This window comes from Lepidothrix coronata, unplaced genomic scaffold (genome assembly GCF_001604755.1).
Source record: "Lepidothrix coronata isolate B3197 unplaced genomic scaffold, Lepidothrix_coronata-1.0 Scaffold175, whole genome shotgun sequence".
NCBI classification, from domain to species: Eukaryota; Metazoa; Chordata; class Aves; order Passeriformes; family Pipridae; genus Lepidothrix; species Lepidothrix coronata.
In genome coordinates this window covers 273,948-286,720 of record NW_016690355.1, presented here as the reverse complement: position 1 = coordinate 286,720, position 12,773 = coordinate 273,948, and the positions used below count along the sequence as shown (strand labels likewise).

General features: G+C 41.2%; 1 protein-coding gene across 4 annotated transcripts in view; it reads right to left on the bottom strand.

Annotated features, from left to right (window-relative positions):
* The window catches only part of THSD7B (thrombospondin type 1 domain containing 7B), a 316,304-nt gene that overhangs the window by 46,179 nt on the left and 257,352 nt on the right, over window positions 1–12,773 (bottom strand). For 3 of the 4 annotated variants that reach the window (XM_017830217.1, XM_017830218.1, XM_017830219.1), the window contains one exon: window positions 2,700–2,705. The exons of the other annotated variant lie outside the window; for it this stretch is intronic. In XM_017830217.1, the coding sequence (XP_017685706.1) occupies window positions 2,700–2,705 (6 nt within the window). The remainder of the gene's footprint in view (window positions 1–2,699; window positions 2,706–12,773) is intronic. 4 annotated transcript variants of the gene reach the window in all.

Sequence of the window (12,773 nt, the reverse complement as noted above, 5' to 3'; positions counted from 1 at the left end):
AAGAGGAGGGGAGGCAGCAGTGGGATGTCACAGTGCAAAAGGGAACCTCTCCTCCTCTCAGAGCTTATGGCCACCACTTGGTGACATCTGGGCCACAGCCAGCACTCCCTTGTAACCAGCCTGAAACAAATGGATCCAGAGCATGGTGGGAAATACATCCCAAAAAATGTCCATTCATTGTAGTAACCTGCAATTTGACTTCTATGTTGACTCCATCTATTTCACACAAATCTCTTTTTTGGCTGTAAGATGCCTATACATTAATTGAATAACTTTTATAATGTACCAACACTGCTTTCACATTCTGTTTAATCCAAACCAGATAATTTCTAACAATGAGTTTCTATCATTTAATTCTTTAAAACTGAAGTAAAAACGGAGTACTTGCTTTGTTAATTACTTAACTGCGTGTTTGATTTGGCAGATCTAAGCATGCACTTAAAAGCTTTACTGAATTAACTGTATATCTGAAGTACTTGCACATTAACAAACACTACATCACAGAAATTATCTCATTAAAATTTCAACAATAGTCCTCTTTAAAATAAAATTGATTTTATTTCATGCTAGTTTATATATTGATCAAGATTGCCAGAAATATGCTAACCGCTCACCAGTATTAAAACTGGTTGAAGAATTAATTTGCAAACAATTTGGATTTTGCAAAGCAGTAGTTTCACTGATGAATACTTGTCTTTGGGTATTTGGATGCTGCAAATAGCCACCAAAATGAAAAAAAATTGCTCAAAATTACTTGCAGCACAAAAGTTTGAACAGATCATTATGCAGTAAGACTTCTGAAATTATTGGAATTCCTGAATTTTTTTATGCCTCTAGCAGATACCTGCACAAATACTCGTGGAGCAAATTCAGCACTTTTAGTTTTCATTTACGCCCAAATCAAAGGAGTTTGTGATTTTTTCCTCCTCTGTGGTGTGGAAAAAAGAAAATCAATTTCAACCTCCGCTAAGGTTCTCGAAAACCTTCGCTGGCATTAAACCAAGAAAACCTAGACCTGTCTAAGACTTTGTAGCTGGCAAAGGGATGGGATCCATTTTATTTTAAGTGCAAAATATGAATTCAGAGTCAGGGCAGTAATTATGACAGCACAGACAGAAAGTTGCATCAATTCCCAGTGTCTGCTCTGTGGGCAGTATGGCAGCCCCTACAGAAACAGACCCTTCACCACTACTCCGCTACTTCAAAAACTGCTGAAAAATCACTTTCTCTGAAAAGAGCGTAAACACTTATCAAGCCTCTGAAGTTTCTCCTTCTCTTGATTATCTATTTATAGCCCAATCCTCAAAACTGCTCAACTATAATCCTAATTTACTCATGAGAAAACTGAGGATGAAGAGTGATTTACTACAGACAGGTTGGTAAGGGAGCCCTAAGGGAGTGGGGAACTGAATCTGGAAATGCCCGATTTCCTGCACTAACTGGATGACATCTCAGATTAAAATCAGCTCCTGAAAAGTTCAGATAAAGACATTTCAGGATGAAGTCATCAAAAAAAGCAGCACCATAAAATTCTGCCTGTAAAATGAGGAAAAGAGGAGATATTAGGAAATCAGCAGGGTATTCTTGCTATAAAGATATCTGGATGCTCCACTTTCCCTCACCATGGCCTTTACTGTATCTAGCCTTTTGCTGGACTTTACAAAATGCTCCCAGTAAATCCCTTACATTCTTCTAACAGGTAATTAAATATTCAAAGTCAGACACTGCTTTATTTCAAATTCTTAAGTGCAATGAGTGGAAAATGCCTTGTTTAAAAAGTTAATTGAGGCGAGCTCTCTCAAACCCCAATCATTATGGCTCACTCTGACAGAACTAACATGTTGCTCGGCAAGGTTTATTAATTCATATTTATGAGCAGTAAGTGGTTTTATTTTCTGTGAGATTGGTGCAGGCATTAGAAACACCAAGTTGTAACATGGTAAAGCAGGAGTGCTCTTTCACAGAGGTTAAAATACCGAGGTGGCATCATTCAACATGAGAAAATAAGGGAGAACATGCATCTCCTGGGCACAAACTTGCGTCCCTGGTTTTACTGTCACTACAGCCTCTGAGGAGCAGGACACAGCACAAAGTATAACCCTGCATGTACTGGGACTTTATTTCTACTTGAAATACTCAGGCAAGACAATTTAGTCTCAGACCTATACAAAAATTATAGCTGTTAAATTGGAAATGGGGGATATGAGAATACAATCACAAATGGCCAGTTTCTCTGGTTCTGCTTTTTTATTTTATTTTTTAATTCTATTTTGTCACTATCAAGAAAATATTGAATCCAGATGAGATATTGACAAATGCTATATGACTATGTTGTCAAATATGGGGCTCTAATGCAAGGCAGAAAATCATTAGTGAGAGTTTCAGTGCATTTTACAGATTTCAGGAGTTGAAGGTGCTGCAGCTGCTGCTGCTTCCCTGTCACAAAGCCAGACAAGCATAGCAAATTTAAGTAGATATAAATAAATCAATGTCCCTTGTTTCTGAAACAGCACATTTTGCTGCCGTTTCAGAGGTAACAAACAAATGTGGCACCTCTCTGGATGAATCTGTTATGTAGTAATAATGTTGGATCCAGTTTTGAAGAGGGGAAGGGGAAAAAAGCTGATTGATGTAGAACATCATCAAAGCCCTTTTTACTAAATGAGAACAATAAGATGAAGACAGATTGCAACACCAACCTGAGCCTTTGTAGAGGTCCATGTTAGCAGGGCATGACAAGCAGAAAGGAAAGAAAATTATATATTCATTAGTTTAGCTGCTATATGATAATATTGCAAAATAAAAAAAAAAAAAGGGAAGAAAACCTACTTAAAACTGCCACAATGTAAGGCTGCATTCAATTCTTCGATTTCCCCATCTTTCAAAAAAAAAAAAAATAAAAAAAAAAGAATCCCTCAAGCAGAAATCAGGTGTTTCTTTATGAGTGAATGAAAAGCAATGACTATGCTGAAGAATAAAGCACAGTTCATTCAGCTGCATCCAGCAATCCTCTCAAGTTCATAACTGTCTCTCACAATCAAAGTTTAGGATAACAAAAACTTATAAAAAAAGGTGTTAAGTTTAACAATTACGGACTATCAATCATAACAGATACAAAAGGTTTTCAGACATTTAAATCTTAATTGGGTGGCTCTGTCATTAGTAAAGCCTAAAGGTTCCATGCTCCCACTGCTCTCGTCTGACTGCAACACCTAGCAAAGCCCACACAGATGTGCAAGAGGAGCCAACCAGGCCTGGAGAACATGGGGCTCCTGAGCGAGTCTGCCCAGCCAACCGGTGCTCCCAGACCAAATCACAGCCTTCCAGTAGGTCAAAAACCTCCTCCGGCGGGATATGAGCAAGTAATTACTAGATCCAGAAGCCAAGTCATCTGTCACATGAAATGAAATAAATGCCAGCACTAAACACAAACAGTCCCACAGAAGCACTTTCTTTGTGGGCATCTGGACAATAGGCAATTTAAAGAAAAGACCATCAGAGCTTCCTGCTAAGTTAAAAATGATGCCTCAGAGACAAAGTTTCAGGCCTAGTCCTTCTTTTAAGAGATTTTAAATCATTTCAAGGTCTAAAAGCTTCAAATTGATATTCTATCAGTTTATTTTCATGTCTTAAGCAACAATGAATTAGCGCGACAAGAGCAGTCAGGTTTGTCCTTCCCATCGTACGATCTTGAACTGACAATTTTTCCACACGAGATTTAAAACCAGTTAGCTGACAAGAACAATTTGATTGATGGCACTGTAGACAAGAGATAGAAGAGACTGGGAAGTGCCAGGCAGTTGAAAGTTATGTTTTTTGAAACACGCTTCTCTGAGGCTACACCAAGGGCTGGAAGCAGAGAGAACTGCAAACCGCTCCTGAGGCTTCCTGCAGTCACAGCAAGAAACAGTCCAGTTTATGTTCCTGCAAAAGCAGCAACAGAAATGCAAACCGGCTCAAAACCTGATTGTTTTATTAGGATGAGACTGTCACTCTCCCTCCAGTCCACTCAGCAGGAAGTCTCATTCCTCCTCAGCTGCATCCAGACAGAAGCAGATGCTCGCAGGGAGAGCGGGACAGGTGCTGATGGATGAGTGATAGATCCCACAGCTTCAGAGCTCAGAAAGATCATCCACAGCCTGATTAGTAACTGGAGCTGGAAAAATTTCCCTAGAAGAGCAAGTTCCTGCAGAAGTCAGCATATTTGACAGCCTGTTGCATCGCCTGTTTGTGGTAGCTGTCTTTCTGCCAAGACAGGCAGATGTTAGTACTGCGCTTAGACTCGGCATTAACTGGAGCGATTTTCTGCGTATAATTACAGGTAAGGCAGACCTCCCAGCCTTGGGACCAGGCAGAGGAATTCACAGATCTGAAGGCAGCTACAACCACACTGCTACACACCTAGAAATCCTACAGTTGTTACAACCTGACAGTTTTTATTGGTATTTCTTGTAGGCGGGTCCAGACAGAAAAGATTTAGGCACAGAAGAGCCAAGTTTTCTTTCCCAAATGCATACATTCAAGAAAAGTGATGTGCTGCAGAGAGAAACCAAGTTTCTACCTGCAAGAACATCCATATTTAATCAACTAAAAGCTCCCTTGAGCCAAAAGTTAAATTCTACCCAACCTATTTCAAACATCAGAGTGCACACATACTGTCCCTGAGCCAAAAGATAAGAGGGAAGTGCTTGCGAGTCACTACCTTGTGGGGTAGCTGATGTCTCTGTAGTTCTGGATATCTCTCTTCTGTTCCTTTCTGTCAGAGCAGGGAATATGTATTCTCAGATTCCTACATTTCTATCACTGACCCGTAGTCTGAGGTTAAATGCTTTACATGGACCTGTACAAATCCACGCAAATCGATGGAAAGTCTTCTACTAATTCCACTGGGTCATGCTGTGGCAAGCAAGGAATTTCTGGACATTTATAGGCACATCACTAAAATTCAGAGGGAAAAAAAAAAGTATTGATCATGGTGAATTTTTGCAGCAGTATGTATTTATTAAGAATGTACATCAATACTGCCTATATACTGCTGATTAATGAGAAGCTATATAAAAACAAATAGATGGTTTTTTGAACAAATCTGACAAGGAACACATCCCTACCCATAGCAGGGGTGTTGGACTAGCTAATATTTAAGGTCCCTTACAACCCAAAGCATTCTATGATTCTCTGAAGGAATAACTGCGTAACTCTTCGTGCACATATGCCCATGCACTGCAAACATCAGATCTAGCACATGGTTATGTTTTCTTGGTTTTAAGGAGTTTATGAGTGTCTGACTACTGGAACCCTACCAGAATCATGCACCAGGAGGTACTTCACCCTGTAATAGCCACCACCAGCACACCAAGTCGTGCTCTGTACCACTGCAGCGTTCAGTGGGGATGTCAGGCCACGAGTGATTCAGCAATTCTCACACCTCAGCCATTCCCCAGAGCACCACCTTCATGCATCCACGATTCTGGAAATAATGGAGTGAAAAAGGCTGTTTCCCAAAACAGTAAGTAAAGGGAGCAAATAGAAAGAAAATGCATAGGGAGGCTACACAACACAGCTGTGCTTTGCAGCGTGTCGTACACACAAACCACTCTACCTGAAACCTTCTAGAGAATTAAATAATGCAACACAGCAAACAGCATGTGATAGAAATTAGAGGACACAGTAACTTAAAGATCATGCAAATGGTCTAAAAGAAAGTAATCACTCAGCCCATAGGAGATGAGAAAGTGAGGAAAATTAAAAGGCATGAGACAAGAACCTGAAGTTAAATGACAGATCTGAAATGAAGAGCCCAAGAAATAAAGGGAAACACTGTTATCTATCGCAGGAGCCACATAGAGAAAGCCCAACACTAAAAATATTCAATTTACAATAGAGGGAATGGCAGGAAATGGAAGATCACCAATGGGGTGAAGGGAAAGAAAGGTGAGATAAACCTTTTATGATGAGCATTGACTCAGAAAGTTTGGCCAACAAGGAGGGAAAACTTGAAGAGACACTTGAAGTGATTTATGTGTCGATGGGGTTATTTAGGAATGAAGGAGACAAGATACTGAGTATCCTTTGGAAGATGAAATGCGAGACAGATGGAGGAGGAAAGGGATAAAAAACAGTGACCTGCACAGCAGTCATATAAACTTTTATTCTTGGGAAACTATTTTCCTACAGACATTATCTACAAGCAGCAGAAAATAACAAGGAGATGGGTAGCAGACAGCACGGGCTTGTCAAGAACAACCTGTGTGAAATCATTCTGATGTTCTTGGGTAACAGGATAACAGATGCTGTGGATAGGGATGAAATGGCAGGTATTCTGTTGACCTTAGTAAGCCTTTCACACTACCGTTCAGGCTAAGGAAATACAGCCTGGATTAATCTAATACTCTGTAAGTACAATGCTGGAAAATCAAATTCTGAATAGTAATAGTGTAAAATGGGCAAGAAACCTCACAGATGTCTCTGCAGAGCTTTATGTCCTATATCCAGTCATATTACTTGTTTTCATTAATTTGGGGCTGATGGACTGAAAATGATTCTTACTGACTCTGTGGATGCTGCCAAGGTGAGAGGGACAGTGAGACAATTGGAGGACAGGAAGAGAATTCAAAGTGGGCTTTATGAATTGGTGAAATGGAATGAAAAAATAGGTTGAGAGAGAAGTACAGAACTACAGTGACAAGAGACTGACCGGACAACAGCATGAACACAGGATGAGAAACAAATGGCCCCTCTGTGGTACCACTGCCCTGGATCCAGAAACTGTAGAGAACCATAAAGAGAATGTGATTCGATAGTACTGTAAAATGAGACAAAAGCGTAGTTTGTAAAAACTCTGAGGTACCACTTGAGCCATGGCATAGATTCAGCTCAGGAAGCACGTCCAGATGCAGGCACCCAACTTCAGGAGACATCTGCAGGATTTGAACCCACTGAGAGGCGACTGATGACAGTAACACTATTAAGACCAGAATCAAATTGCCAAGGTGAGTGGTGGCATTTCCTCTGTTGCTTTACAGGCAAACATTTAAAACACCAGTATAATTAGTGACAAACTATATGATGGCAGGTCTGTCAACAAAGCATGGTATCACTGTCAGATAAAATAGCAATACTGAGCCGTAAAAAGAAATAACTCTGCTGCATCATACCAGATGCAGAGTAGCAAAAAGACACCTGAGAGAGCTTTAAAGAGATCTTCCAGCAGCTTGAAACCATCTATCTGCAGCATCACTGAGCTCCGTGCTGGCTTATTCACTGCTGCCTTGAATAAATCAAAGACTACCAGATTGTATTTTGGAAACCAGAGGCTCTTATACCTCATACAGGAATAGGATGGAGGAATTGATATTATATTAAATATTAACGGCACTGTTGTAACGCTGCCTACAGTCCTAGCTCCTCATTGTAGAAGCAACATTGATAATGACAGAGTGGTTAAAGGAAACCCAGAAAAATAATTCAAGATCCGAAAATCTTGCCTAAAAGTAACAAAATGAAGGAACCTACCTCTTTGGTTTAGATGAGAGGTGGGGAAGAGGAGACTCAATCATTTTTGAAAATATACAAAGCAGATTTCTCTTAGAAAAGCTCCTTTTAAACTAGCAAGTAAAGAGATATGTTCCCAAGGCTGAGAGCTGTAGTTAGACAAATTCATATTCAAGTTTTAAAAAAGGGAATTTTTTAAGCATGAAGAAAATTAACTACTGGATCAGTTTATTCAGGATAATTCAGCCAAAGTGTGTGGCAAGGTGGGTGCCTATCTACAGACCTCGACAGGTAGGCATGGATTTGCCTGTAGTCAAGGAGCTTATGCTACACAAGAGGTCAAAGCAGACCATCACCTTCATCATCATCATGATCTTGTCTCAGAATCTCTGAACGAGGAATTCCACAGAAGACTTCTAAATCATACATTAATCATTAAATGAGCACCACTTTTACTAAACTACACTACATACTTTCAATATAAATTGTAGATTGAAGGGATGCTTGGGTGGATTTCACATGCATTTTGAGAGGTGGTCAAAAAAACATAGCTCTACATTATAGATCAGCAGCACACTGCAGTTAAGCCAGTCCATGTATCATCCCCTAAATGTTGATCCCCCAAAGAAGACAATATTTTATTTACTGCATCAGCTCTGGCTACTAAATTTTAAGCAAGAGAGGAACTGAAATTCAGCAGGAGAATACACTTTTTAGCAAGGTCATAATGGCACCAGTAGCGTGCAGGATGGAGGAGGGGAAAAAAAGCAATTATTTAAATAAAGCAAACACTCTCTTGGTTGCATCTGTTCATCAGTGACTTCTGCCATTTCTCAACTGTAATTCTGGGGTGAGTAAAATAGATAGAATACTTGGAAATGCAAGTTGGAGTCTTCCTGGGTAGAGGCTTCCAGGTTTTTGGTTTGCTTCTGAGACAATTGCTTGTGCTGGTTTTTATTACAAGGACCCCTGGCTTAGCAACGCATCCCTGACCCTCCTGCGGGTCAGTGCACAGCACCTGGCACATGGACAAATATATGCATGTATGCATGGACATCACTAAGAATAAATATGAGCTGATTGACAGAAAAGTGAAAAGAAAGAAAACAGAAAAAGAACAACTGGCAAAGAAGGGCAAATATTCATTGTATAGAAATGCATTGCAGGGAAAACAAGAAAAAGAGAAGAAATGCGGTAACAAGGAATACTGGCAGTGACACAGAAAGGGATAAAGGCAACAAAAAGACAAAAGGAAACGCTAGAGGAAGAGGCTCACTGTGTTTTACAAAGGCTTAGCAAAGTAAAACACAAAGCAAAACATGTCTGAGGCAGCACAGAGGCGCACACAGAGGCAGTGACAAAGATATTTGCAATAGGGAATACATGGAACCCTGCTGGGCTCGACTTTGGCTGTTTCTTTGTGGTTTGGCAAGTCCTGTAACAGCATCTGGTCATGTGAGACAAGTGCAATGGATCAGAATAGTTGGGAAAGCAGCAATGTTTAAAAGGATAGTGCCTTTATACCCATCAACTGACAGTTTGATGGTGACCTTAGTGCCACCATTTGCTCTACATACAAATAGGCAACACTCCCATGGTTATTTTCAGCTTGTTTTACAAAGCCACTTTTGGAAATCTTTGTTTTCAGCCAGCAATGCTGGTGTTAGAATCAGACTCCATTTGCTTCATATCAAAGCCTCTCCCACAGTGCAGCTGCACACCAGCATGTAGGGTCCAGAGACATACATTTCACAGTCAGGGAATCAGATAATATCAGCTCGGTAAGGAACTCAAGGATCATCTGGTCCAACTTTTCAAGGCAAAAGCACGGTCTAGACAAGGTAGCCCAGCACCCTGTCCAGCATCTTGAAGCACTGAGGAAGCCACCACTTCCCTGGGGAGGTTATTCCAAAGGCTGATTGTTCTCATTGTGAGAAATGTTCCCTGTGTCCAGCTGCAAGGATTAACATGTACCTCTTACCTGTCATCTCTTCCACGGGACTCCTTGTAAAAAGGGAGTCTCCATCTTCTTTGTAGCCACTCCTTAAATACTGGGACATGGTGATAATGTCTCCATGGTTGCTTTTGGCCTGCTGAGCGAGCAGATCATACCAATCCTCCTTGCCAATGTATGCTGAGCAGGGAAACAAGCCACATTTCACTGCCTTTTCATTTAGATTTAGAGGGGAACACTAGGCAGTAAGAAAAGTAGCTGCTCACTCAGAGACATTTAAAAATACTTAAACATAGCAGCAAATCCCCTTCCATGTTTATTATATGGACACCAGACAGTTTGCAAGTGACATTTTTAACTGTTGACAAAGCTAGAATGAAGGACTGACATACAATACATTGCTGCAGATGGGTATAGAGAAATATACCCTGGTATAGATCACTAAAAAATCCACTGCATTTGGCATAAGTAATAGTTGGATTTTTGTTTGGTTTGGGTTTTTTGGATTGTCGAATAAAACAATCCAGCTGCCTTCTGTTACCTTCTGTTATATCAACAAAAATAATCAGAGAGGAAAAGTGCCAAACACATTCCTTCTTTTGCACCACAGAGATGAAAAAATAATCAACTGAGTAACAATGCTATTTCTGCTTGTGTATGTTTACACAAGGAAATATTTTTCTTAATAAAAACAGAAGACATTACAATTTTGAAGAAAATAGGAACCTGAGGTAGCATGTTTCCCTTCTAAATACAGCGAAAGATGCTTCTCAAGGACAACGCCTGACTTTCTAACTCAGGCAACTGCTGGACACCAATGAAACCAAATCATGTTTATCGCCGTGACGGTCAGCAAAACTCAGGATATTCAAAATAAACAACCCAAACCACAAAATTTAGGTCTCTCTGTTCCTGCCTGGCTTCCTCGTGCACTGGTCTGAGGGCTCTGGAGCATGGCATGCTCCTGTTAAACACAAGGAATGCAATCAGGTAGCACTGCCAGCAAAACGGCCCTTCATGAATATCTCAGACTTGACGTCTCCCACACAAAAGGAAAGAGGATTTCTCTTCCTCACTCATCCAGAGAAAACAATTACAGCTGCACCTGAGCACTGCAGAGTGAAAACAAAGCAATTAAGGAAAAAGCCTTATCACACACTGGGCAGGAGCTACATGGTTTCACACAACACACAAAAGCATCAGAAACATGCCCACTGCTGGCATTTGGGATTTCCACACAAAACTGGGAATGTTTTGGGTGGAAATCCCATAAACACCACATCTCTGGTGCAGAAAGACATCAGAGCCACCCAGGGCTGTAATTGCAGCCCTTTGGGGGCAAAACCAGCAGCAACTTGGAGATATTGGGATGTACAGAAGAGCATGAGGGACCACAGCGTTCACCTGGTCAACTTGAGTGAAAGGCAACTCAACGCTCCTGCCTGCTTACTGGAAAATTTGCTTTGATGCTTTTCAAAAATTTTAGTCTTCACGTTTTTTGCATTCCCGGCATCAAAAAGACACATCACCAGTGGGAAGGACTGGGGCAGAGAAAATGCTGGTAACTGAGTCCAGGGCAGAGAAAATGCCAGCAACTGATGCTATTTTAATGGCTGTGCTTTTAAGACCTCCTGGGGATGAGGTTAGATGCCACAGTGGGTAAAATACACCTTTCCTTGGGGAAGAATTATGGGAGGCTTAAAGAAAATTAGGTGAGGCACTGAAGGAAGCCCCTGACAGTCTCTGGCACAGGCATGTACACTGTCAGCTTTAAATACTGAGAATAAACCAGAATGCAGTAAGACAAGATTATCTTTGCTAGTAATACATGCAGACTTCTTCACAGCACATCTACTCATAAAAAACGACATTTTAAACAATTCTGATGATAAGAATGCATGCTTTTTTGGGGGATTAGCCCCCTCAGACTGCATGCTTCTAGAAGTCTATCTTTCTTGGTTTTCCCAAAGCAATGTGCTACTAAGCATTCAGACTTTGCTCTCACCTATTGTCTCTTTTGGGTTGTTTTCTTCGTGAAATTCCATTTAAATCTGCTCTGTATGCAGTAGGAACAAACATATCTTGGGATAAGTCATGGGCAGTTGGACTGTACTCAGCAGAGCTCAGCAAGTGAACGTGGTGCAGCTTTACCCACGTGCCACGGCACGGCACCAAACCACCACCACCAAGAAGCAGAGCCTTTACCAATGCAACCCATTTCATCCCTACAGATGACATTGCACTGCACCCCAGATGTGCCAAAGTGCAGACACAGCAATAGCTGAAAGAGGATGTAAGTCCTTCTCCAGTGAGGTCGTGTTCTCCACCAGGCTGGCACAGCAGCAGAGAGGCAAACGCTCATCCCATACGGTAGAAATAGCAGGGCCATTCCCACACACACTTTACAGCATGAACACAGTTATTCCTCTTCTCCATAGCTCTACTTCACCAGCAGAATTACACACAGCAGTAATCCACACCCAGGCCTCTGGGACTTGAGAAATTCTTGAAGGAAGAATTAGTTTGGTCCTGTTTCAAAAGCTCTTTCCATCAGAGGAGGGTATTGTGGCATTGGTCGATTAGCTAGGAAGATTTTTTCCTTAAAGTCAGCCTCTATCTCCACTCTTTTAATTCTACCCCATTACCCTTGTTACACCCGTGGGCACCACGTTGTGGCATCTTTCTTTTATATTTATACCCTTTATGTGTTTGGGAACTGTTATGAACCCGGCAGACACTGCTCAGCCCCACATGCCCTTTCACACCAGTATTTGGCTCTTCCCATTCCCCCAGCAGCGGGGTGATACAGCTGTGTTAACTACAGCCCAAACTCCCATTCAGAAGCAGCCTGGGAAGCACAGAGAAGCTGTATGGCCCCAGCTCACACAAACCCTTGAAGTCTTTAGCATAAACACGCACAGATTTAATTCAGACTTTGATGGAAAACAGGATCATACCATTCAAACATCACATTGCTTGCTCTCCCCTGGCTTCTTGGCCCATTTACTGCACTCTTCCCAGGCAATAGAGGGGAAGAAAAGCTCTCTATCTATGTTTATTACGCAATTCAGTTTTATATCAGTGTATTTAACTTTGTTTATGCTGAACTCCACTGGCTTAGCAATGAACCATTGAGCAGAGTCTTAGGGGATTACGTTCAGTATTTTCTCTTAATTAGGCCGCACTGGCTCCTAGGATGCTCCATGCTGCTTTTATCTGCAGCCTCTCACAGACTGGAATTGTGTATCTCAATATTGTAAAACTGTTTTTACTCTTCTCTGAGATAAACCTAAGGAGATTAGACTGGTCGGCTTCTCTCAGGTTGCTG